This window comes from Taeniopygia guttata, chromosome Z, assembly GCF_048771995.1.
Source record: "Taeniopygia guttata chromosome Z, bTaeGut7.mat, whole genome shotgun sequence".
NCBI classification, from domain to species: Eukaryota; Metazoa; Chordata; class Aves; order Passeriformes; family Estrildidae; genus Taeniopygia; species Taeniopygia guttata.
In genome coordinates this window covers 50,181,258-50,208,653 of record NC_133063.1, presented here as the reverse complement: position 1 = coordinate 50,208,653, position 27,396 = coordinate 50,181,258, and the positions used below count along the sequence as shown (strand labels likewise).

The 27,396-nt window shown below is 40.6% G+C and overlaps 1 protein-coding gene and 1 long non-coding RNA gene across 6 annotated transcripts in view; one reads left to right on the top strand and one right to left on the bottom strand.

The window, feature by feature from the left end:
- The window catches only part of EGFLAM (EGF like, fibronectin type III and laminin G domains), a 79,781-nt gene extending 77,912 nt beyond the window's left edge, over positions 1–1,869 (bottom strand). For all 5 annotated transcript variants that reach the window (XR_012053144.1, XM_072922631.1, XM_072922630.1 and 2 more), the window contains exon 1: positions 1,736–1,869. Coding sequence is in view for 4 of the 5 variants with exons in the window: in XM_072922631.1 (XP_072778732.1) it covers positions 1,736–1,844 (109 nt within the window). In the remaining variant the exon portion in view is untranslated. The remainder of the gene's footprint in view (positions 1–1,735) is intronic.
- LOC140681923 (uncharacterized) lies at positions 1,802–15,059 on the top strand. Its single transcript, XR_012053145.1, has 3 exons — positions 1,802–1,939; positions 4,604–4,784; positions 14,663–15,059. It is a non-coding gene; the product is annotated as an uncharacterized lncRNA (long non-coding RNA).
- Positions 15,060–27,396: the final 12,337 nt, after the last annotated feature.

Genomic DNA, 27,396 nt, shown 5'->3' with positions numbered 1-27,396 from the left:
AAATGTTTGCACAGATTTTGAAAAAATTTTGTCCTATAAAACTCATTACTTCTTCAGCAAAAGAAGCAAGGAAGGAATGATTCAATCAATCAGTGAATCTGAAGCATGTTATAAAAATTAACACTTTAAAAGTATGCTAACAAAAGTAAGGTAAAAACAATACAAACATTAATTAATTTCCATCACAACACTACACTTAAATTTCAGGCTTTACGGTGTTTCAATTTAATGCACAGAAATACAGTTTTTCCAGGTCTGCCATTCTCCTGTGACTAGGGGGACCAAGTACAACAGTATGTTACAGTCAAAGAATATATTAAAATATTTACACATTTACCTCCCCAACTTCACATATCCAGTATTTTTAATGCAAGCTACTAATCATGTCATTCACAACGACTGTCTGCCTAATTTCCTCAAGTACTTAATGGTCGCTATTACGACAACCAAGGATCATGAGACTAGATCCCTAAGAGACAAGGTCAGACCAGCAAAATTAGCCATCTGCCCAGTAAGGCTTTTAAGCTCAGGCTGTATTTAAGTATTAAGTTTCCAACTGTACAGGCATTTGTTTTCTTGTCTGATGAGCACGAATGCACAATAGTGATTCTAAAAACCAGCAACAAAAATCTTTCAAATCTTTCTGCTGTGGGATAGATACAAAAAGGATCTAAATCTACAAACACTTTGTGAGATGAGGCAGAACTTACTAAATTTTATTTTCAGCTGAACTGATCTCAGTGAATTCAATGATAAGAGTCGGTGTTGGTCACAAACACTCCAGGACAGTCCCAGTGTTTGAGACAGTCCCGGGCATAGTTATCTTCTCTTAGCACCACAATTTGTAAAGTATACAGAATGTCAAACTTCACTATGCACCGTGTCTCATCTCATTGTTTACATTTTACCTTACTGTTTCATATGGGTTTAAACAGACTCGGGGTTTTAACTTTCAACCTCTAAGGACTGTGCAGGACTTCCTTGATCAGCGCGCAAACGTCCCGCCGACAGCCGTGGGAATTCTCCCACAGGACACGGGCAGTGCCCAGCCACGAGCAGGACCAGGAGGCACACCACATTATGCCTGATACACGATGACTACATTTTTGAGACAAAATCATCGCTTCTCTAGTAATGTTTCCTTCGCATTTACTACTTTGTGCCAGGCTATTCGCTGTCACACATACGAATGTCACAGCCACGGAACAGCCTTCCCGACAGGTCACCCCTGACTGGCTTTGAGGTTCACTTTCTAACTCTGCTCACACCGCACCGCAGGTTACGGCATCCAGGGAAAACCGGCTGAATTTTTCCCGATTTTTTCCGCAGTAGCTGTAGCCTGGTCCTGGTTTGTAAGCCGAGCGCGCCCACCGGCACTGGGTATAAGATGTCGGAGGAAACGGGTCATACACTGAGCCCGCAACTTCACGGGTCCCTGCTGTTGCCTGGGCACCATCTCTTCCCCGCGAGAGGGCGGCAGGGGCTCGCGGGGAAGGGCGAGGAGCGGCGCACGCCCCGCCGGGCGCCCGGAGCCCCCGGACGAGCTCCCTGATCGTGGGCGCGGCGACCCGACATCAGGCACTGCCCCGCTGCCCACCCGGGGGCCGCCGCTCGGCCCCGCTGCCGTCGGCGCCCGACGCGGGGCAGCCCCCCAGTGTCAAAAGGACGCGAACTTCGCCGGTGCAAGCGTGCCGCGGAGCGGGCACCGCTCGTCTGGCGCTGCCGCCCGTCCTACCTTGCCGGCGGGGGATGTTCCTGCGCGGCGTGGCCGCACAGCCGATGCACGAAGCCAGGAGCAGCACCAAGGCGAGGCAGCGGCGGTGACAGCCGCCCAGCACCTCCATGTGCGCCGAGTGCCCCCGCAGAGCGGGGAGCTGGGGCCGCTGGCCGCGGGCGAGGGGCGCCGGCGGCGCCGCGCGTCCCCTCCGGGCGGCACCGGGTGCGGAGCGGGGCCGGGGCGGCGAGCAGCGGACAGCGGGGCTGGGACGCGCGCCGGGCAGGGACGGGGAGGGACGGAGGGAAGGGGGTGGGAGGCTGGGTCCGGCCCTTTGATGGGATTACGGCCGCCTGGCGCGGGGCACGGCTCGGCGCCTCCCCCGCGGGGCGCCGCCGCCCCGGCTCATCCGACCCAGCCCCGCTGGAGGGGTCGCGGCGTCCCCTGCCGGGAGACCCCCGTGCCGGCGGGGTCCCTCGGCAGTCCGGCCCTGCCCGCGAGGACGGCGCTCAGGACCCACCCCTAGGCACCATGGGGCAGTGTGTCACCTCTTCCTCAGCTGGGACCCCTTCCCTCCCTCACCCCGTGGCCCGTTCCACCCTGAGGGTCCCCAGTTCTAGTGCTGCCCTCCCCAGGGAGCATCGGCGTTTGACACGGGTTTCTTCCTTTTTTTTTTTCCCCCGAAAGTACGGGTCTGAAATGCTAGCCAACTGCTGGGGCGAAGGCGAAGCTAGGAAGGGGATTTGGTTAGAAAATCGTTGCTGAATTAAGAGGATAAATTAAATTTAATCCCCCCCGCCCCAGATGGAGGCTGAGGCCTATCCAGCCACTCAGACTAATATAGAAACCCCTGTGGAGATTAGAGGGGATGGAGAGGGCAGGGGAAGGAAGGCAAAGGGAAGCACTGAAACTGGACCATACCAGAAAAAAAAAGTGAGATAAGCAAGAAATCCAAAGCATCTCTTCAGAGCAATGAAACATTGGTGGGATGAAGGACAAAATCCACTTGGATCAGTATCCCATCTTTGAAATTTAAAAGACAGAAGGAAGTGAAAAAATTTTGTATTAGCAGACATGAGATTATCTGTCCTCTGTTCGGGGTCTCATCCTAAGCTCAGTTAGTTAGAGATCAGTATAAACCCTGAAACACCAGAGTTGTTATGTCTTGAGGGCTTTGTGTGGGCTTTGGTTTGGAAATTTGCTTCATTTGTTTATTTTGCTGTTTGCTTTGGTAACTGTCAGTGGGTCTGATGTCCATATAAATTATGTAGTTTTACACAGTCTCTTTGTGAATCTGTAAAACTGATACTCTGATCAATGAGTTCCATGCTGTAATTTTATGACATGTGGAGAAAAGCCAGGAAGAGATCGGAAGAAAAACTGTCTCTTTGTGGGAGCAATGCTGATTTAGGAAAATAAGGAAATTTGTACCTCTTTAGGGTATGAGAGGAGACAAGGAAATGGTGATAAAGTCCTTTTGGACAGAAGATCAGAGGCAGGGAGTTTGATCCTGTATCCTGTAAAAGTACTGCAAGTACCTCGTGAAGAAGTTGGAGGCAGTAATGAAAGCCTTTACAGGAGACAGTGGAGAGAACAGCCCTTGCCTACCTCAGGAAAGGAGAAGAGACAGAAACTGGTCCCCTCAGAAAGGGCAGCCTCCAAGTTTCAGGGTGATCACTGCTAGGAGAATATGCTCGAGGCTACAGGAATTAAAGATGAGGAGTAGTTTTGTTAGCATGATTGGGATGCCAGTGGTATGTCTGTCTCACACTCTTATCAGGCTGCCTTTGCAGAGACAGAGGAATTGCAGTACATGTGGGAGAGCTGCAGGACTCATGGCAGGAATTCCTGGCAGGGTCAGTAATTGTGGCATGCTAAGAAACTGCATTTCACAGGTCAGAGGATGCACTCTGGACTCCATATTTGCCCAAAAGGCACATGGACTGCTCACTCATTGACAAAAATGGCAAGCAAATCACAGCCAAGGGTGAAGAAAAGCAAAACCTGTCCTTTATATACACTCCAAGTAATTGTGGTTTGTACAGTGTGCTGTCATCAAATTCATGACAATTTCTGCTTTTCTGCTTATTTGATCTCCTTCCTTCCTTCCTTCCTTCCTTCCTTCCTTCCTTCCTTCCTTCCTTCCTTCCTTCCTTCCTTCCTTCCTTCCTTCCTTCCTTCCTTCCTTCCTTCCTTCCTTCCTTCCTTCCTTCCTTCCTTCCTTCCTTCCTTCCTTCCTTCCTTCCTTCCTTCCTTCCTTCCTTCCTTCCTTCCTTCCTTCCTTCCTTCCTTCCTTCCTTCCTTCCTTCCTTCCTTCCTTCCTTCCTTCCTTCCTTCCTTCCTTCCTTCCTTCCTTCCTTCCTTCCTTCCTTCCTTCCTTCCTTCCTTCCTTCCTTCCTTCCTTCCTTCCTTCCTTCCTTCCTTCCTTCCTTCCTTCCTTCCTTCCTTCCTTCCTTCCTTCCTTCCTTCCTTCCTTCCTTCCTTCCTTCCTTCCTTCCTTCCTTCCTTCCTTCCTTCCTTCCTTCCTTCCTTCCTTCCTTCCTTCCTTCCTTCCTTCCCTCCTTCCTTCCTTCCCTCCTTCCTTCCTTCCCTCCTTCCCTCCTTCCCTCCTTCCCTCCTTCCCTCCTTCCCTCCTTCCCTCCTTCCTTCCTTCCTTCCTTCCTTCCTTCCCTTCTGCATTGCCTTCTTCTGACTTTCGTTTCTGGCAGTACTCATAATAACCACTGTAGTTTGTCTTCTCACATACACCTACCTACCCAAAGTACTCTGTGACTGAGTTGTAGTTGGACATATCGAGGCCAAAGTGATAGGAATACCAAAGCTCATACTACAGAGTTTCAGGCAGTCGTAAGATTCAGACAGATTTTGTAATTTTAATTACTGTTTTAGGACATTATCTCTGCAGCCATGCAAGTTGTCAACTTGCCCTCTGCTGCAATGGAGCAGAATATTCAGTTCTGGATGTATGGAGAGGTGCTCTTCCTGAAAATCCTACCAACAGAGGTAATCCACTACAAGCCTGGTGAACTCTCTCAAAATAACAACATGACTCACAGTGGCTTTCTGACTGGTAAGATTTTTTACTCTCTCCTCATTAGCATAGTCCCTGTTGTCTTCCAGTAGCATACTGATTAAAATTAATAAAATTTGGCACATATTTGTTAATGTAACCCCTGTCAGAGGGAGAATGTAGAATTAAAGCTTAGAATTTTGTTAAAAAGGTAAATGTATGCCTTGCTGTTCATTGATCTGGGAGATGGCAAGATGAGTGAAGAGTTACATTAACTTCTGACAGTGCTGATTTTTGGGAGATTAGACTGTTGCTGGGTTTTGTGCCTGTTTCAGACCATCTTGTGAGCTACATCATCATCTTACATCCTCCTTTATCATGGAGGAGTCTGTTGTACCAGAAAAGCACAGTTACTAATTGTACCTCTCATCAGCATATTCATCCAGCTGCTTCTCTTTGTCCGCTTCTGAAACTTGTTCTGTCAGGATTTGGCTTTAATCAGTGGTCTGCCATTTGATTCAGCCTCAGAGCCACCTCTATACCATTGATGAGATTTTTGTTTTGTTCCAGAGAATATGTAAAATATCCTTCAGGTGCTTGGTTCTCCAGTGGTTGTAAATACTTGTTGAAAAGGACTGAGGCAGAGTTTTTCAAAAGTCCATAAACCCAGGAGTCTAGTGGTGGTGGAGGCGGTTTTCCATCATTATCTCCTCCACCAGGGAAGATGCTAAATAAGCTAACACCTGAATTTATTTGTTTACACTTATTTTCATCACCTGATTTAGTTTACAATAAATCACTGTGGAAGGATCTAAAACAGGATGTTTACCCCAAAACTATTTGGTAGAATCAAGGATACCTTTGTTTGTGGGCAGTTAAGTGAGCAGATGGAGAGACTGGGTAGCAGAAGAACCTGGCCAGTGAGGTTAGCAGGCTTTCCCACTGTAATTCATGGGGGTAGAAGAGTCTAGTCTTTGCCTTGGAGTTTGTGTCCACTTGAAAGAGGAGTGTAAATTTGTAACTTTTTTCAGAGTTGTTCAACATGTGGATACATTTAGTCCAGAATAGGACTAAAAGAAAAACAGTGAAAAAGTCTTTTGAGATAGAAGTGTACAAATGAGGGCATCTCATGCTGAAATGGTATATTTTATACCTTTATAATTCTTTCTATGATGGGAGCATGGGGTCAGATTAAGACATTTGGAATCTGGCCATTTTCAAAATTATGAAGAATGGATTATTTTCTCACTAATTAAAGCTTTAAAAATTCTGTTGTTGTCCCTCTTTTCTTTTTTCTTTTTTTTTTTTTTTTTTTAATAATCAGCATTTATTAAAAGACAAATTCCAAATATGTAGCATTGTGTCAATTTGTTCATGATCCACTATAGATTTTTGTCAGGAGTATTTTCAGAGGTTCTTCTTGAAGGAAGAGCATAAACTTTTGACCTGTTAAGGTCCTTTTAATATGCCAAGATCACTATTTTACCATTCTGGTATTTATTCCAATGAGATACTGATAAAGACTTATACCAATCTGTATATGTGTTAAATAGAATTACATAGAAGAAAAGATCTTTTTATTGACTTTAGCACCTTCATACATTTATGGAAAACAGAAGGACTATTACTTACTAGTTTTCAAAATTAAACCTCACAAATATATCACTTAAAACCGGCAAACTTTAATTTAGCAAGTCACATTTAGTTTTATATCAATAACAAACAAACCAGTGGCAATTTCCATCTTGTTATTAAATTAGAAACCAGTGATGTTTCATAAATGAATATATTTGTTGCTTCTACTAATCTTTATAATAAATAATTGCCTAACATACAAAATGCCATAGATGTGCATAGAGTGCATATGACAATATCTCACTTAAAGCCATAACTCTTCTGCATAAACTGTTTTTTCCTGGCTTAACTAAATAGAGTGTCTTTGGTAGAGCTGTTTCAGCCATTGTACATCTGAACAGGTTAGGAAGTTCAGGCTGCCAAACAAACTCAAGGGACAAGGGTCATGGAAACTAGTTTTCCTGCAGAGTTGGTAGGGCTTTTTCCTGGGGATATTATTAGGAAACACATAAAGGTCTATGTAAATTTAAACTACCTTGAAACAGTGAAGGGACGAGTTTATCCTGTTAAGTTCCTAGCTTTTGACACCATCAATTTATTTTAGATCTGGATCTCAACTGAGCCTTTAAGGCTCTTTCTATTCTCTATGTTTTCCATAAGACAGTCTATGAAGCCCTGAATTAATTAATTTAGGGGAAGGAACCCAAGACGATCCCTGCCTGCCATTTACTGATATCATAATATAGAAACAACTGTACATCAGAAACATACTACACATCTATTAAATGCTGAAAAAACAAGACCAATCAAACAGCATTAGCCTTCTCTTGTCACATCAATAAATATTTGACATATATTTATTAGCCAAACTGATGGCTTTAACTCCATCATCCTGACCAAGGGCTCAGATTCTTTCTGTCCTCCATTGTCTCTGGACTGGCTATAGCATTGCCAGAAAGCACGCATGATCATCTGCAAGCAGTGACTGTGCTACAGAGAAGAGAGTCTTTACAACCTTCATTCATGTGCTGTCAGCCCTTTCTCCTAACCTCCCTGCCTCCTGCTGTATTCTGGGTTATTTTTTTGGTCCCTTCATTTCTTCGCTTCCTATTATGTTTAAGGATGGTTTTATTAAATACATTTCACAGATTACTTGTACTCCATCAGTACTTACAAACCACAGCCAAGACCTGCAGTTCTACACACAGAAACTTGGAGATAACATAGAAAGGTCTTGTTATGGCTCAGACTTCCAAGCATGCCAGGAGAAAATGCTGAGAACAAGAGTGGGAAATGGGAGGATGATGGGCAACAAGAAAAATAGTGTTCATAGCCCTGCAGTCATCTGGCCAGTGTAAAACTTTGCATTCCTCATTGTTGTCTCACTCTTTTGCCCTTACTAATTTTCACTTTTTATTTTATGCCACATTAGTACTTATCATGTTATGAAGTGTTCTTCCCTAACACACTATACATTTCTTATTAGTCACACAATGCAATATATTTATAATTAAGATAATCTATATTTATAACTTATAATAATTTATAATTAATAACTAGTACGCATTACACTGCTAAAACAATAGGATTACAGGGAATAAACAGTAGGCATTGTGTTTGTGGGCTAATTTTACTTCGTTTAAAATTTAAAATAAATGTGATTAGGAGTGAGCACAATCATTCATTTGTGCCAGCACACTAAAATGGATATTGTTGTCTATGTGTTCAAATCCTAAAATGTAATTCTGTAGTTTATTTTGGTAAATATTATTTTTTCTCACTCCTGTAACAGAGAATTTGATAGCTCTTTGGTCACAGATTAGGGTTTCAGTACACTACAGATGTCCAAAGTAAGCTCCAAAGACTATTCAATCTGAGTAAATTTAACTACAAGATTGGAAGATTCTTAAGCAAAAGAGTGCCTTGGAAATGGGGCCCAGCAACATGTGTGGTAGCTTGTGAGAGACAAACCTGACACTTGTTATTTATGAGAAAATTATTTAGTTATTCTTTCTGTCAGACTTGTTTGTGGATTTTACATTCGTGGTTTAATAACCTTGCTTTCCTTCTCCTTTCTTCTTCCTTGTCTGTGTTTTGGTAAGGTGGAGAAAGCATTGTTTTGAACTCAGACACTCTTTACCGTGTCCTTTATTCAACTCATAAAGAAACAGCAGAAGCACAAAGACCAAAATACAAAAAAAAGTCTCACTTAAGAATATTAAGCATATTTTTATATATCTCTCTCACCCTTGAATCTCAGATAAATCAATAATTCCCAGATTTATTCCTGGTGATTTAGCAGAGCAAGTTCACCTCTTGCCAAGTAAGTTCCCTGGACCTATGGTAAATGCAATGAAAAGCAGCAGAAGGAAGAAATGTGGTCTTTTACAAACTTGATATTGCTTTAGATGCTCATAAAGTTTACATGCAGCAAATATTAAATATTTATTATTTGTAAGTGTGGGAGATGTTGGAATTTTTTTTTGTTTTTTTCTCTTTATTATAATGACATAATGAAAAATGAATGATCCACAATGCTTTGAGGAGCTCAAAGCACCATCTTCATATTTGTTTTCCCATTTTAGTCCCTCTGCTGCTCTCAAAAAAGTGACTTCAAAGATTGTCTTTCATTGTTCTTCTGTTTAATAGAATATGTATCATCTCCCCACCCTCTCATCTGTTAACTTCACAGACTGGTGTGTAACTCCTGCTTAGGATATAATTTCCAAGGATATTTTTCCCATGTTTGTGATCAGAATTTCAGAATCACAGAATGGGTCAGTTTGGAAGGACCACTGTGGGTCACCTGGTCCACTCCCCCTACCCAAGCAGGGCCATCCCAGAGAACATGGCACAGGACTGCATCCAAAAAAATGAGATATCTCCAGAGAGGGAGACTCCACAGCCTCTGTGGGCAAACTGTTCCATTGCTCAGGCACTGCACAGTAAAGAAGTTCCTCCTCATGTTCAGGTGAACCTTCCTGTGCATCACTCACTGCTCCTTGCCTCTTGTCCTGTTGCTCAGCACTGACCCCTCCCTGCAGACACTGACAGACAGGAATGAGGTCCCTTCTCAGTTATCCCTCTTCAAGGCTGAAAAGGATCTATTGTCTCAGCCTTTCCTCATAATAGAAATGCTCCAGTCCCTTGCTCACGTCTGTAGCTCTCTGCTGGACCCACTCCAGGAGCTCCATGTCTCTGTTGTGCTCCAGAGACCAGCACTGAGCACAGACTCCAGGTGAGATCTCACTAGAGCTGAGCAGCACGGCAGGATCACCTCCCTTGACCTTCTGGCAGCGCTCTTCCAGAGGCATCCCAGGATTGTGCTGCCTTCCGGGCCACAAGGGCACTGCTGGCTCGTTCACAGTTTGTTGTCCACCAGGACCCTCAGGTCCTGCTCCACAGAACTGCTTTCCAGCAAGCTGGGCTCCAACCTGTGCTAGTACCCATGGTTGTTCCTCCCTAGGTGTAGGACTCTGCATGGGTCCTTGTAGAATTTCAAATTGTTCTTTTCTGTCCATCTTTCCTACCTGCCGAGGCTCTTCTGAAGGGCTGTGCAGCACTCTGGGGTATCATCCACTACTCCCTTCTTACTTGCCAGAGAGACCACTAAAAGATGAATTTGCAGAAGGAATGACATTTCTGGGAAGGTCATTGAAGAAGTGGAAGACCACAAGATCTGCTAGTTCATTTTCACTCATTCTCTTCTCCTCCTTCCATAGGGAAACATAAGCACAGGAGGAAAAAGCAAAAGTTTTAATAAGATGAATTTTTCTTTCCAAGTCAAGGACAAAACTGCTGAATTAGTGCCATGTACCTTGTAGGAGCCCAGTCATGGTGGGCTAACATATTGCCATGGATATAACATCATATACTAGTTTACCTCTTGAACCTGACATTAAAGAACACTCTTATAGGTATCACATGGTGTCCCAGTTTACACGAATATAAAAATAAGAGGTGTCCAGCTAATTTTGATCATTGATTCATCTAGGATCTTCCTCCTCTGTCTCTTTCTAAAGATCACTGAAAACTTTACTTGTCACGCTTTATTCACTGTCTTGAAACACCGAGAAAATATGATAGAGATAACTCCAGCTGTCTTGCAGCTTGATAAGACTCTAAGGAGTTTTTGAAAATCATAACTTTTTGAAGATATCTTTGAAAGCAATTTTTTGCCCTAGCAGAGTAACATTTATATAAACATAGCTGGTAGCAAGGTCCAGCCAATAAACCATAAACGCACCAACAGCACCAGGATAGGATTAGAAGGTGAACAAGTTGTGAAACCTTTTAACTTTTTCATTTTTTGACTAAGAAAATAAAACAGTAAGATGTGTTATTTATTTCACAAGCTTAACTCAACATGATCTTACATCTTTCTTGTCATTATAAAAGCCCCCTGCTTGTGGAAATATGAAAACAGTGGGTTACTGAGGTACTGATTTTATCCTAAAATCATGATTCTTATTTTTAGGCTGAAAGAAGTTTTAAGCAAGACAGCAATTTCCTTTTCCTTTACCTGCATAGGTTAATATCTAAGTTCCACAAAATTCTAGAGGGACAACTTCAACTGTGGTTACCAAGGGCAACTGCTTGGTGGCAGTTACTAGTACAAGAACTGCCCAGACTGTTAACATAATGGATCTGGGAGAGTCTTTGTTTCCCCAAGAGCACATGACCAAATGAACTCTTGAGTAGTCACACAGCAGCAGATTTTATGGAGTAGGAAATTTCATCATTCATCTTATTTATGTTTATAATGACTATGTTGTGGATCGATATTTCAGGTTCCAAGTGTCTTGGTGAGCTGCAAAGCAGTACAAGAGAAATGGTACTGATCTGTACCCCAGTTTCAGGAGATGAGGGTACTATTCCTTTGATGTAACCATAACCCTGAAGGTGTCTGATGGTTTCTGTGCAAGGCACATCATGTGCACTCACATCATGTGTGATATCTATGCTAGTGTATGTAAAACTGTCTCAAGTCTTGGTCAGTTGTGCTGCCTCCTGGCCCTGTCATGCATCTCCCTCACCTTTGGCTTCTAAATGAAAGGCCAGATTTTTCCAGCACAGTTTTCTTATTCCAAGGCAGTTTTGACATGCATCTCCACTCAGCAGTCCTGTTGTATTGCAGAGTGGGTGAGGTGTAGGATTCTGTGCTCCTGTCCCAATGTCCATCTTGATCTTTTTTCCTAAAATTGCCACCCCAGTTTCAATGCTGGCCACCTTGCCATTTGCCTCTCTGGTACCCACTGCTGAGATGTATGGCAACCCAAGTGCAGAGGCAAAGTCAATGTGAGGCAGTGGTTTTGCACTTGAAGTTATGCATTAAATTGGCCAGCTGTCCCCTTGCCAATGGACATACCTATTTATTTTCTCTCAGAGACAGGGAACAGGATGTCATATTAAATATGAGTTCTCCATCTGATTTAGCATTTTTTGCTATGGCTCTAATACAAATAAGACACTTTGTAACTTAGACCACATGGTTCTGGAAAAATTATTAATGCAATTTCTTTACTGGACTGGAACCAAAACTGGTAAAGTCAACTGAAAACCTTTTAGTGACTTCAGTGGATTTTGCATTTGTCAGATGAATGTTAAGGTGTTCATGAATGATTTTTAATACCTCTGTGCTTGGGGATACATGAAGCTGCAACTACTCTATCCCTAATCAAGGCAAAAAAGTGCAATAGTTGGGAAACACCGCTTTGTATTCTGATCTATGCACATATGTAGGACTTTGTATCCAGCTTCCAAACAGTAAACGTCTCTGAATTACACTGCACTTGTGTAAGAGCAAAACTCTTGTGCAGTTTTAGTAAGACCAGAAACCTGATGTGGGCACTTTAGGAATGCATCAAATTTGCTTTTTAACAAAGAGTTAAGAAGCAACAAATTATGCTTTGGCTTACAAGACAGGAGAGAGGAAGCCACTGACCCAGCCCCCTAAAGACTGCCTTATTTCCTCAGGTGCACGTGCTACAGATTATTAGGATTTCCTAAATAGTCTTAATATCAGCACAGATATGCTGTAACAAGGACAGTAAGCCTAGGGCTGAACTAAATCAACTGTAATATTGAAAATAAAGAGCTAAAGGGAAGAATAAATTAGTGTTTGTTGTTTTTTTTGTTTTGTTTTTTTTTAATATTCTTCTATAGGAATTGAGAACTTCACATTTTTGAGAGACTTCCTTACTATATGCCACATCTTTTTTAAATTATTTTGAATTGCAGTACTCTGTAATATTATAATTTCAGTGGTACTACTGTGGCTTTGACCAGGTTTTCCTTTCAGAAACTTACCTCTGTGTGCATGGTATGGTGCCTACTCTGCTGGTATAAAGAGCATGTGTACCGGGTGGGATATGGATACTTAATGAGTGTCTTCAGGTCTGCAGCTTCATTAGGCCTGATTCCAAGGGATTGTAAAAATGTGCAAAAGTTCTTAAATTCTGTCCAGATAAAATTTCCAGACAGAACACGAGTAGCCGGAAAAATGGTTCCTCTACCTACACTGGATAGTGCCTCTTTCATGTTTATACTCCAGTAAGCAATGAGCTCTATCAAATATCAGACAAACTACCTTTTTTTGCAGAAGGAAGTAAATGCTAACTTTTACACAACTTGAAAGTGAAAATACAACAGCTCATACTCAGAGTGATCTGTCCATCTCTACCCATGTCTATTCTGGTGGAGCTATTCTGGATTTATAGTACTACTTTTTTTAGTTCAGGATAATTTTTCAGGTCAGGCTCAAGAGAGAGCAGTGATAAAGGGAATATACATAAGTACAGATTAAGTGGAATTATCCAGGCTGTATTTCTCTATTCTAGTTACTAAAGGACTCTCCATATAAAAGAGAAAAAATCTCATAGACACTGGGTGCAGGAAGTCCAGAGATTTTATTAAGAGGAGGTACCAAGTAATTTTTTGCTATGTAACTCAAAGCTCGTCTGAAACTTCCATAGCAACAAATACCACCTGTATCTTTGCTTTGCAACCATGTTTCCTGAGGTTACTTTGCTGCTGCCAAGCATACATATGACCAATAAGGATATAAGTATGTCCCCTTAACATCAGCTATATTATATTTTGTAATATATTACATGAGATCCTATGTAGATTTAAGTCAGGACAGCTCCTAGGATGCTCCATCAGCTTCAGAAAACCACTGCCTCTCACAGTGACCAAGGGTCTGGCCCTAGCATATTAACTTCTAGTAGTGCGGGGAGAAGGGACAGTGTGCTCATGAAATAAGATTGCAGTGTTTATGTAGCTTGTTTTTTTGCAAACTCTTCTTCAAAGTCATCAAGGCTTTCTTTTTCTTACTCATCCAGGAGGAAGACAATAACTGAATCTTCCTATTAATTAAAAGCATTTTAACATCATATTTAACATTGCAAACTATTTTTACTTTTATTTTCCATGGTGAAAGAATAGCTGTGTTTTTTCTCCCTTTGTCTACCATCAGAAAAAATATTTTTGAAAGAAAGAAAGAAAGAAAGAAAGAAAGAAAGAAAGAAAGAAAGAAAGAAAGAAAGAAAGAAAGAAAGAAAGAAAGAAAGAAAGAAAGAAAGAAAGAAAGAAAGAAAGAAAGAAAGAAAGAAAGAAAGAAAGAAAGAAAGAAAGAAAGAAAGAAAGAAAGAAAGAAAGAAAGAAAGAAAGAAAGAAAGAAAGAAAGAAAGAAAGAAAGAAAGAAAGAAAGAAAGAAAGAAAGAAAGAAAGAAAGAAAGAAAGAAATCATACCAAATAAAAACTTCTCAGATCTTTAGGACCTTCCAGATGCACTCTGTTAACAGAAATAATAGAAGCTTGCATCACATGTATCATATCTGTGAGGCATCACATGGTCTCTTGGATTAAGCCAATTTAAAATTTATTGAACACTGCTTTGTTGGTGTCATATTTAGATATATTTCCTTAAGAATACCATTCTGTATCTTCCTAGATTAATTTCTCTTTGGTTTATTTCTATTCTTGTACCAATCCCAGAGCTAAGCCATGATATTTTCTGTTAAGAGAGCACCACTTGGATCTATCTGTTTTATTTTTCACATGCAGTAGAATGGCAGTTATTAAAGAGGCTCATTCTTTAAATGTCTCTGATCAATAAGCTCTATATATTTCCACCTTCTGTAGCCTGTAAGTTTGTCAAGATCTCAGCTAACCAAATCTATTGTGTTGTGTGCATGTGGCATGTAATTAAGAGCCTAAAATATTTTCATCTTCATTTTTATAGATATTATATTACTATCTACTGCTGAAAACCAGTGCTGTAACCTTTCCTCTCACTAGCAATCTAATGCTGACTTTATGCAGAATATAATTGTTAAATAGCTATACTTTTTTTCTTCCAGCACAGCCAAAAAGGCACATCAGGAAGACAGTGTCTGCAGTGTTCCGTCTCTGATCTCACTAGAATGCTCTGGCTTTTGGGCTGTGGCTCTCAGCTGCACTGCAACTCCACTCACTACTAGAGTCCAGAACCAACACCAAAATATAGCAAACTGTTCCGCAACACCAAAATATAGCAAACTGTTCTGTTGGCTCCTGACTTTGAAGCACTTGTGACAGCACAGACATCTGAACACTGCTGGCCTATCTGTCACCTTTGAGTGCAATAGAGCTGGTGTCACGATGATTGTGACAAACCATCCATACATGCTGCAACCACTCCTCTTGCTATTTGCAAAACCATTGTTTGTGAACTCTGGGAAAATAAAAATAAAAATTAATTTAGGTGGTAAAAAACAATGCTTAGTTTTCTCCATATGAAAAAGAAGGATTTTAAAAACAAATGGGACTTAGAATTGCAACCATGCACTGACGGCTGGGTCTAGGGACTCTTTAAACACTTATGAATACCTAGCCTTGTTATAAACAATTAAATTCCTCACCCATGTTGTATGTACACAAGATAGCTTGAATGTCATACAGAGATCTTAGAAACAAAATGTGAACAGACATTTTCAGACATTCTCAGTGGGAGTCTGAGAAATGAAATGTCAAAGTGCAGGCCTGTGAAAGCTGTAGGGGATCACTGGGGTTTGTTTATTGGCTGGTGTGACCTGCTGTCTGAGAACTAAATAGACACTGCTCCAATGTACTGGGTGAAGAAAATAAAAAGACCTTCATTCTCCTCACACTGTAAGAAGCAAAGTGGTGACTTAGGAACAGGATAGCAGTAGAACAGGGAAAATTAGTGCCTCCCATTCCTGTGGAAGCCAGCTGTTTCCACAGGAATTGGAGCGGCCAGTAAAAGAGCAGGGAACAGTGTGGTGCAATTTTGTAGGCTAGTGATATCAGCTTTTCCAAAACAAATGAGGGGGAAAGAGCTAAGGATAAAGCCTGTACTTTGATCCCCACATAAAGTGATGCTGCTCCTCTCATCCAACTCAGCTTAGACTGGAGATTCACAATCCAGCCCTAAGGGACTGCTCTTTTGTCTAAGATCTGGTGGGTCAGTTAGTATCTTGGCAGGCTAGGTCCATGGCCCAAGGCCAATTGTATGAGGTCCAGTAAACCAGATCCTGCCCTTGGGTAACAACAGCCCCAGGCAGTGCTATAGGCTGGGGTAAGAGTGGCTGGAAAGCTGCTGAGTGGAAAAGGACCAGGAGTGCTTGTCAACAGCTGAATGTGAGACAGTGTGTGCCAAGTGGCCAAAAAGGCCAAGGACATCCTGGCCTGCATCAGCAACAATGTGGCCAGCAGGACCAGGGCAGTGATTGTTCTCCTGTACTGGGCACTGGTGAAGGCCACAATTCACATTCTCTGTCCAGTTCTGGATGCTTCAGTACAAGAAAAACACTGAGGTGCTGGAGAGTGTCCAGAGAAGGGCAGTGGGGCTGGGGAAGGGTCCAGAGCACAAGTCTTTTGAGAAGTAGCTGAGGGAGCTGGGAGTGTTCAGCCTGGAGAAAAGGAGGCTCAGGGGAGACCTTATCACTCTCAACAGCCTCCTGAAAGGGGGTTGTAGCCAGGTAGGGATCAGCCTCCTCTTCCAGGCAAACAGTGACAGGAGAAGAGGAAATGGCCTCAAGTTGTGCCAGAGAATGTTCAGGTCAGACATCAGGAAGAATTTAATCACTGAAACAATATTAAAAATTGGAATGGGCTGCTCAGTGTGGTGGTGGAGTCACCATCCCTGAAAAATCTTCAAGAAACATGTGAATATGCACTTGAGGATAGGGTTAATGGTGAACATGATGGTGGTGCTAGACTGGACTTGATGATCTTAGAGATCTTTTCCAACTTCAGCTATTTTATGATTCTATGAGTGAGGCTCTACCTTAGAAGATGTTAGACAGGATACAAAGGCTTTCACAAAAGAAAATATTGATGAAATAAGTTCCAGAAAAAAACTTGCACAGAAAACGAAAATTAGTGGATCATTGAAAATTGAAGGACAGCTTCAAGTAGCTGGGACACTTCTTTTCCAGACCACTTCTTGGAAACAAAGTAAATGAAACCTCCAACTGACTCCTATCTGTGTAAATAAATTAAAGAGAGGTTACAGTTCTCCTGGCACAATCTGGTAACTACAGCTGATGCTGTCCTTTGTGACCTCCACACTGCAGTGCAGCAGCCCAGTCTGAGGTACAAAACTACTTCTGTGATGGTTGCTGTTCCTCCCATGCAACTGGACAGAGAAAGGATGGTGAAAGATGAGGTAGGAGCTAAACTTTTCCCTTTTGAAATGAACAATGTGATAAGGATGAAGGGCTCTGTACCAGCAGTGGCTGTGTTGTTCCTCCCATTCTCCATGAGCAAAGGAGAATGATGACTTAGATGAGACACTGACTCTTGAAAACTTTTCCTTGCTAGTAGGATATTAGGTCTATAAGATGTCCTTGGCCTTATCAAAACGATCCAGCTCCTCATTTCTTCCCTTGGAAGTCTGTGTAGCTCAGTAACTACTCTTTGGTAAAATGGATGTATTTCTAATTGCTGGAGATGTGAAATGCCTAACTTCTAGTAAGTGAATGACAGGGTCTTCTGTGTAATGAGTTAATCTGTGAAAGAGTTGAGAGCCATAATTTCAAAGCAAGATTAATACGGTCCAGTTGCCTAAATTGCATATATAAATGACATCATGCATAATCGAGGCAATGGAATACCTAACATAAATCACTACAAGGAAGAGCAACAACAAAGAAATTACCAGTGATAGTTGCATGCAAGAAAGGGGTACTAGTATTCACAACGCCATAATATGGCCATATCATCCAGAGAGTCAAAAAAAGCTTCATCAGAGGTGAGCGCAAGAATGTTTAGCACATTGTCTTGACTATAAACAGATAAACTGTACAAATACAGAAGATAAAAAAGCAAATAAAAGAGAAGATAAAATCTCTTTTATTTGCAAGGCAAAGATAAAAGTACATGGATACAGACCTGAAATGGCTTTAGCATAATGAAAACAGGGAGATTTGAAATGTATACTCCAAAAGAGGATGTATCTTGATAGAGAAGGAAAGTGAGTGCCAGAGAGAAGGACCAGCGAAGAGCAAACTCCAGGGGGAAAAACTAGAACCAAGTATGTAACTGTGCAGGGTATGTAAGATCAGAGACATAAAATAAGTCTAGGGAAAGTGCTAAAGATAGCAAGTCGAAGATACAGGAACCAGCTCAGAACTGCAACTCTATTGAAAAGCTCTATAGGAGGTCTGAATCCCTCAATTTTTTGAGGAAACAGTTGGAGCAATAATTTGTGCATTGTAAAACTTGAGCTCTGGCAGTTACATGACCATATAGAGAATTAAGGATTTAATTTTAAAACTCAGTTATTGTGGTTTAAATTGGAGGAAAAAAAAGACGTGTTCTGCATAAATCCTAAAAAAAAACAACAGGAAAAGGGAAAGAAATTTATTCAACTGAGTAATTTTAAGTGATTTTAAAGTAAATAATATTTTTTCTGGACATCCACAGTCTTACCTATTCTCCAGTCCCTCTTTGAGGATGGAAGTTCAGGGGAGCCACGAGAAGCCTCTCCAGTCCTTTTCACACCCCCTCACAGCGCAGTCATGACTACTTGCCTGACATAGGTGTTCTGATGTTTACATTGGAACTAGAAAATGCATATTTTAAAAGCATTATCCTGAAAAAAACACAGAATCACTGAATGGCTTGGTTTGGAAGGAACGTTTAAAGGTTGTCTAGTCCAACTTCCATAAGCAGGGACATTTTCAACTAGACTTTGCTCAGAACCCCATCCAACTGGACCTTGATTGTTTCCATGGATAGGGCATCCACAGCTATTCTGGGTCACCTGTTTCAGTGTTTCACCAGCCTCAGCATAAAAAATTTCCTCCTTATATCTAGTCTGAATTAACCCTTTTTCACTTTAAAACCATTCTCCCCTTTCCTATTTCTACAGGCACTTCAACTTGAAAAAAATCCTCTTCAAATATCCATGTGCAAACTTGTATTCCTGGGGCTATCCCAGGAATACCCTTTTACGTTAAGGAGAGGGGGTGCTATAACAGAACACACACAACCACACTCCCTCACATGCCTTTAAAGTAGGGGAATGTGAAATGAAGGATTTTGCAAGAGTTGGGATTTCCCTTATCCAGTACAACTTAGAGCTTAACAACAAGAGGCTTTATGTCTTCACAAGGAGGTGTTTGTGTAGTACCTCCAATAATAAATAAAATAATCCAAAAAAAGAGAATGAGTGATGGAGAAACAGGATGCCCTAGGGCTGCTCATCCAAGGTGGCCCTGGGGCTGGAATGCTCTGCCGGGCACCCGTACAGTCAGATGTGGCTGCACTGACTCTGCTTTTGCTCATGTGGCCAAATGACAAAGCAAAGCCCTGAAAAATGAACCTTCTCCCATTCTGTGAGGAAATGAGAAGATAACCTGGGGTATCTGAAGCAACTGTCAACTCCATTTGCTTTTCACTCTATTCCAGGATATGTTTTATTTTCTACTTGGTGTCAATCTACTTTCAGTGTCAATCAGCTACCAATAAAAAAATCAAAATAAGGTCCAGACTTGTGATTTCATGCTGTGACAGTGTAAAACTTGCAAGCTAATACCTGAAAGGAAGTGACATGTTATCCCAGGGGAAATCTGGATTCTCCTGTACACCAGAGAATCGTTATGGACTTCTTGGCTGTAGTGGACTGTAAAGCACAGCTGGGTGGAACATATGAAGACAGACTGTAAATTTCTGTAATCAGCAAGTTCAAGTTCAAAGGGCAGGGAGTTAAAGAGCAGAGAAATGAGCAAGAGCACATATCCTTTGTGTTGTGGCCCAAGTCTGGTGCAGACCCCAGCACAGCATGGTGGGGAGGACACTGGAGCTATCTGGAAAGCCAGGATTGATGGCTTCTTTGTCTCTTTGCTAGGGCAAAACTAAGAAGAGGTGAAACACAGAATAGTGTCATTTGTGAAGGTCTGAGTTAGCCAGCCATTTATTTAAATATAAATATAAATATAAATATAAATATAAATATAAATATAAATATAAATATAAATATAAATATAAATATAAATATAAATATAAATATAAATATAAATATAAATATAAATATAAATATAAATATAAATATAAATATAAATATAAATATAAATAGAAATAGAAATAGAAATAGAAATAGAAATAGAAATAGAAATAGAAATAGAAATAGAAATAGAAATAGAAATAGAAATAGAAATAGAAATAGAAATAGAAATAGAAATAGAAATAGAAATAGAAATAGAAATAGAAATAGAAATATTTCACTGGTAATCCCAGTGTCTTTCTGTGGGCGCTGAGGCTAGGACAGTGAATTTAAGCACAGCACATCTCTGGCAGTTATCACCAATCTAGTCTGGCTGCTTTTGGTCATCTGAGGCAAGTCCTTAGTGCACCCAGGTGAAACAAGAGGCTCGTCCGGATGAAAACCATCATGTAAGGTTAAATTCCAAATCTTCAGCTATTAAACTGGAACAGGATGAGATTGACTTACTGTATTGGACATTAGAGCTGAGCTTCTAGGCTTAGCAAGATTAGTATCTGCTCTGTACCCAGCATAAGGGGACTGAGTTTGTCTGGAGCATGAGTTCTTTTCACCTCAGGAAATCTGCAGAAAAGCAGACTCAGTGCAGGGAAGTGATTGCCCTGAAGCAGGAAAGAGCAGTGTTAGTCATCAGAGCTCTGAAACATGTGAGTGACACAGCTACAACTGAGGTGGGAATATGCTGAAAAGCAGCAGAAGGAGGTCCTGGTGCTTTTCTGAGGAATATTTAGAAAAAAAATATATATATATACCTCCCCAGGATGTGCAAAGTTCTATTCATTGGCTTATTAGTGAACTAGACAAACCCATTTTCATTCTTATTAGCACTGTGGCAAAAATCAGGATATCTTTAGGTTAAGAACAGCACAGATCTATAGTCTGTTTCTGTTCCTGCTTTATAAAATACAGAAAATATATGACATGATATAATATTGTGCAGATGGAGAGCTATACTGGAGTTTATTCTTCTTTATAGACATTCAGTTTTCCTTCAAAGAACTTCCTTAGCATCATTCTGAAATTCCAAAGTCAAGTAGATGAATTAGTGGAGGAGAAAAGTTTCCTGCATATCCTAATTTAAAGAGTCCCATTCACCCCTGGGAAAATAGCAATTTTGAAAAAAAATTCCATTTTTCAAAACAACATTTTGAAACTAACCAAAGTGCCTATTTCAAAATGTCAGTGCTTATTTTCAAATTTCTGTTTTAAGTCAGACTTTATTTTCTCTAATGCAACAAGGAAGTTCCTAAGAGAAAATGTAAATCTTTTCTTGATGTCTGATTTTAGAGAAATCTGCAAAAGAGTGAACTCCAAGGATAATATACAGTTCAAGAACATAAATTATTTTCTGCAGAATATATAATTATTGGTATTTTTGCTAAAATTGGTGTCCTTGTTATTACTTTTTGCCTTGTTAGCATTTCTGTGACATAGCTTCAAGTTAATAATAATTTATCCAATCTCACAAACAAGCAAAGATTTAGACTAAAGCCAGTGGCAAGTTTGCCATCAGTGTTGATAAGGACAAGGTGCACCCTCAGGTTCGTTGCCTCTATAATTTTGCATTACCAGTGTGTTTTGTCTGGCTGTGTATAACCTGATTCACAAGCTGATGCAGGATATTCAGAATCCATTATTCTCTTAAATTCAGGCCATCAGACTGTGACTTTATCAGTGAAAAGCCACTCATGCTATGTCTGGAATTAAATCCAGAAAAATCTGTGTATTTTATTAGGAATTAATCAGAAGAGCAAGCCTAGTAATATGACTTATTTCTTTGTTTTGCTACAATATTTATAGTATTGTTCTCTGTTTCTGTTTTCCCTTTGCAGAAATAAACTCTTTTCTTTTTGTCTTTGAGGTATTAAAGTAATAAAAATCTATTTTTTTCATATAATCCTTTGCCATTTGTTTGTTATTGCATTGTATTTTATATGTCTTATAGCAGGTAAGACAAGACAAAACAGTGAATCCTATCCACAGAAAAGCTTTTTCATTGAGTGCAGAGCACTGTGAAGCTATGGGGGGGTGTAATCGTATAAATAATTTAAAAGGCAAAGAAAATAGATGTGCAATGTAATTGCTGAACATATGCTTTTTGTCAGATGTTTAATATTTTTTATCAGATGTTTAATATTTTTTATAAGGGAATCAAGTTAGTTTTATTCTACACCCAAGATGCTAAAAATACACTCTCTCTCCCTCTCTCTCTCTCTCTCAAACACAAACAACAGTGCATGATGGCAATAAAAGACAGAAGTAATTCCTTGTATTAACTGTACTGGCTCCACTTGACTAACCCTAACTTTGGTCAGTGTCTTTGTCAGTAAATCAATGCAATATTCTCCAAATTTCTAGTAATTTAAATATGCTAAGCTAGCAGGTAATTTTACTGATGGAAAATGTATGTGAAAAAAAGCATCAGTACTCTGGGGAAAAATCTCCACTTTCTTCTCTACCTGCGGCACTCCTAAAGATACCGGACATGAGTCTGGAGCTGCATTCCTGTGCTGCAGCAGAAGGTTCCGCCCTTCTGTACACAGATGCTGGGATCATGAATATGTTGCTGTGTGCAGCTGTTTCTGTGCTGCAACGATCAGCAACAAAGAAAAATCTGAGTGTAAAACCCTGCATACAGAAATGGAAGTTTCTGTCACAGGTCAGGAGTGCAGATGGGGTTTTGGACACACAGAAGATGTGGGGTTTTTCTGTTTTGCCTAGAGGACCCCAGCTGTTACAGATGAGCAAAGATGCTGCACTGCCACTAAGAGGTTCTTCTCCCCAGACTTGTCCAACAGAGATGCTCTTCAGCCAAGCTTGTTCAAATTTCTCTGTGAATGCTGGTATTTCAGCCAAGGATAGGCATGTTAAAACACCAACAGTTAAAACAATTACTGGGACAGCAGACAGTTTATAGCAAAACAATGCTAAGCACACATTTTACTGCACAGGTTTAAGGTCACGGTGCAAAGAAGGCTTGTCTGCCAGGAGGGTCACTAACTGGCAAGGGAATTGCAGTATTTTGGTTATCTCATATTAATTCCCCTGTGATTGCTCATCTCATTTTGTCCCTGTGGAGGAAACAACAAATTGGCATGTTATCCCCTCATCACTGCAATGTAACCTCAAAGCAACCCTGTGACACTCAGCTGGATGTGCTGAGACCATAATCAGGAGACATCTCACAACCTCCCACCCAGCCCCCTAATCCAGCTTTGGCAGAAGAAAATGAAGTATGATTGATTCTCATATGGAAAGTGGCCATCAAATAATAAGAGGAATTTAGTAGCATTTGCTCTGAAGGTAACTCTGAAGTCTTCAGTCTCGCACTTATGCCCAGATTCAGATTAAAAGAGCAAGGAGACTCCCATCTCCTTTCTAACATTTGTATAGCAGTGGTGTAGAGGAAAAAGAGATTTCTGTGGGGTATGTGAGGAAACTTGCTGTTATTAGATATGGGCATTATAATGTACCCCTGCACATCCCATGGATCATTTTTCTTTTTGAAAGGTATTTCTGAGCAGCCCTATAACCTCCATCACTCTGGAGCTGACTTCTCAGAAATCTCTGCACAGACATTACTGGATTACCCTTTCTCCTATAGAAGAGCCTCCCTACTGCAGAAGGATGCAAAGCTGTGCTGTATCCAATTTACCACGTGGTAAAGAGGACAGACATGTTTCTTTCTGTGGCTGAACACTTGCAGTGTTACGTTTTCAGGAGGACTGCTTGTACTGAACAGGCCTTTGCATGAGAAGCTTAGCTATTACCAGATTCGGTCCTTGTGTCCAAGAGCTAAGTTTTGTTCTTGGTCTGAGTTTCCATGCCCTGGTCTCCTTCCACTGTTGCCTGTGGTTGGTAAAGTGCATGGTGCTGTTCTGTTAAACAGCTCCTGCACACAGCCTGACCTTGTATTCCACATATCCATAGGCGTCGCCTGATGAGAGAGGGCTTTGTGCTGCCAAGAGCTGCTGGTTGGAAAAATACTTCTGATCATGTATAGTGCTATTGTTGCTCAATACACTGCCTAATCAGCAGAGCTGCATCCTAACTTCTGCTACAATATTCAAGGAAAATGTGTATGTCAGCAAGGGATCCTGGGCAATAAACCCTCAAAGGCCCAAGAGCTGGTAAGCAACAGAATCAAGATGTACAAGATGCACAATTCACCCCCTTCAAAGGAGAAAACACACAGGAATATTTAGAAAAACTGGGAGCTTTAATTTTCTTTTCTGTGAACATCATGTCAGGTGCTGAGGTGGCACTCGCCTAATGCACTTCAATGCTAGTTGAGCCTGTCAAAGTCAGTCTCCCATGGGAGATGAGAAAAAGACAGCAGCTGATTACAGCAATGACCTGGGAAAGGCAATGAGAGGCCAAAAGAAGCAGAAAGATAGAGAAGCTGTGAAGTAGGATCTGGGCTTTGAGTTTATTTCAAAGTGGAGGTTAGGTATTTAAAATTGAAAATGGTGATGAACAAGAAGAATTCTTTGGAAGAGGGGTTAAGCTTAGCAACTAATGATCACAAGGGTCTATACTAGTAAAACTGGAATCAGTGTGAGTTCTTACCCCCAGATAAACGAACAATTTATCTGATCTTTTTTTGTTTAGGAGGTTCAACCCATATTGTAAATATTACCATACCAGACTGAGAGCCACATGCTCCAGAGGCATTAGATCAATTCAATAGTGCAGCTTCCACAGAAAATAAGTAAGATCCTAGCCTTTGCAGCAAAAAAGAAAGATTATAAATATGAAGGTAACTGAAACAAGTAGCTGGAATATACGGTAATGAAGCTAAAGTGTTAATACCCCTGTATCAGTCCACTGTGTGTCTCAGGGAAACACCAGTGGTGCTGTAGGACAAAAAGGAGTCCAACAGGGCCCCTGGCAAAGGCTCACAAGACTAATAGGGGCCTTCTGTATCACTCTTGTGGGTATTAAAGCAATCATGGAAGAAAACTTTAATGTCATGACACCACAGGTGTCATCACATTAAATTTGGGTATCTGGAAGAACAGGCTACCAAGACCCCAGCTCTGCCAGAAATTATAGATATAAGGTCAGCCCACTGAAAGAAAGGAAACTGTTATACACATGATATTGAGTCTAGAAGAGCCTTTCTACTTGCTCTGATTTGGCAGTAGACGGAAACTCCCTAAGATCAGTTTTATGAGTGACTTAGTAAGGGTCTTTCTTTGATTACCTTCACAGAGCTGTTTTATCTTCAGTGCCTACCTGCAATGTCACTGGAGTATTGTGCACACACTCTCATGCTGCATTACAGTTTCACAGTCTCCAGCTCTTAGACCACTATCCATCAGCCTGAAAGTGTTTAACTAGGAAGGGGTTACACCTACCTAGCTGGTGAGAGAGCTGAGCTATAAAGAAGGGAGGGACCTTCTGGAGGCCTCTCAGCCTTGACAGGGTCAGAACTACTCAGTGGAGTCCAGATATCTGGTCTCCAGAAGGATCTGGTCTTTCTAGGACTGGAGGATGCTTCTGTTCCATCTGTGCCACTGGAGTGGTTTAAGTCATCACAAAGGCCACCTCTGAATGCTTCTTGTGTTACAAAGACTTCCTCACTCTTAACAGAGGTGAGCTAAAGCTGAAACAGGCCCTGGAAAGTTTGAATATAAGCATGTGGGTTAAAACAAGCATTTGCCTGTAGCTTAGTGGAAAGATTCCAGTACACGAAAAATTGCCACATCTGTGCTTCAGTTGATTTTTCTGATCCTATGCATGTGCCTTTTCTTATCTTCTTATTCCTTTAGAACTGACTGTGTAGCTATTTTGATAATAACCCCTCAAATCTGATTTTCAAAAAAGGCTGTATAAGACTCTGTCTGTTGAAACAAAATAAAACAAAACAAAAATATCTCGGATTAACCCTGGGTCATTTTGCTAGCAAAAATGGAGGAAATGAGCCATGGAAGAGAAGGATGGATGGGAAAGGGAGGGTGCTGCAGCATGACACTTCATTTTGCAAACATCAAGATACCATCTGAGTGTTGGCAAGACACTCGAATTCCTAAGGCTCTGATATGCTATATATGTCTAATGTTTGAGGTAGGAATAATCAAGAGGCTGCCTCTAACACTTGTATGTCATCTGCAAAGCAGGCACACCAACCCTCATTGCCAAAGCAATGTTAACTTGGATACCCAAGTTAACAGTTTGTCTATCCACAGCCATGTCCATAGATACCTAAATACAATTTACTTTCACACACATTTACATAAAACATAAACAGAAAACTCACCATGGTAGTCCATAGCAGGATCTCTGGGTAAAAACTGATATAAAAAATAAAAGGAAAGGTCTTATTCAACAGGAGCACAGTCTCCCCACCAAGTTTTTCCTTTTGTTTTTAAATGCAGCAATACAAATATTTATTTTGTCATAGATTATGGATGTACAACTGCTAGCTACATAGTGTAATGAAAATTAAATCTTCACCCAATAGACTTAGGTGGAACTTGAAGGAAGCAACATAAATAAAAATGTATTATTCATTACTTCATTGCTTATTTGCTGTGAAGGATATAAGACTTCAAGTGGATTATGATTTCATAGTGCAATAAAAATGAAATCAATAGCCAATATGCCCAACATTTAAAAACAATTCTTTATGAAATAAAACCTTATTTCATATGGTGCCTTTCATACCAACTAGATACCAACAAATTATGCGTACTGAAAGAATCCGATTACAAAGATAATAAATAGGAAAGGGGAGTCTAATGAAAGAGATACTGTGAGACAAGGGGAGAAACATAAATAATACACTACAGAACAAATGTATCTCTTACTTAGCTTTGCACATAATGATTACCTTGGTGGGATCCTGTTGGAAGTGGTAAAAAGCCCAGTATGATTAATTTTCAAAGGCAACAATCAGCAACAATTTATCAGCTGCTGCACTGGAGGATATGCTAATGTTTAAAGGGCCCATAAAAGCTAATGGAAGGCTTTTGCTTGCTCTGTGTATTGGATCAGGCTTGAGTGTACATATTAAACCAATAATACACATCTCTCTTTTTTCTTTTTTTTTTTTTTTTTTTTTTTTATAATCTAGATCTCTACATCAAAAGAACAAAACTCCAAAAAGACCTTTTCAAGAATGGCAACAAATCACCAAAGGAAGATAAAAACTCTTTTAACTCTGCAAACTTGATGTCTTTCTGGCACTTTTTACTCGGGTGTCATTTCTCAAGATACTTGGAAGAAAATGTGCTTTCAAACTATAAAATAAACTTACTGGGTGAAAAAAGGAAAGTGTTACGTTCTTCTGAAATGTCAAATGTGGTACCTAATTGAAATATTACTTCAATCAGGTAAATATTTTCTAATATGAAAATTTAATTCCTCAATCCATTATAGTGAAAAACAACAAAAAAAAAAAACCCAAAAAAAAAAAAAACCAACAAAATATTTGCAAATACAGAGACCTGAGCAAAATAAAAACAAGTGTTAAAAATACTGTCCTTAAAATAACGTTTCATCTTCAAAATCTACTTTCAAAGGCTCAGGACAGACTCAGTTTTCAATCTGGCAGAACAAGTGTGATTACAGGTACTTAAAAAA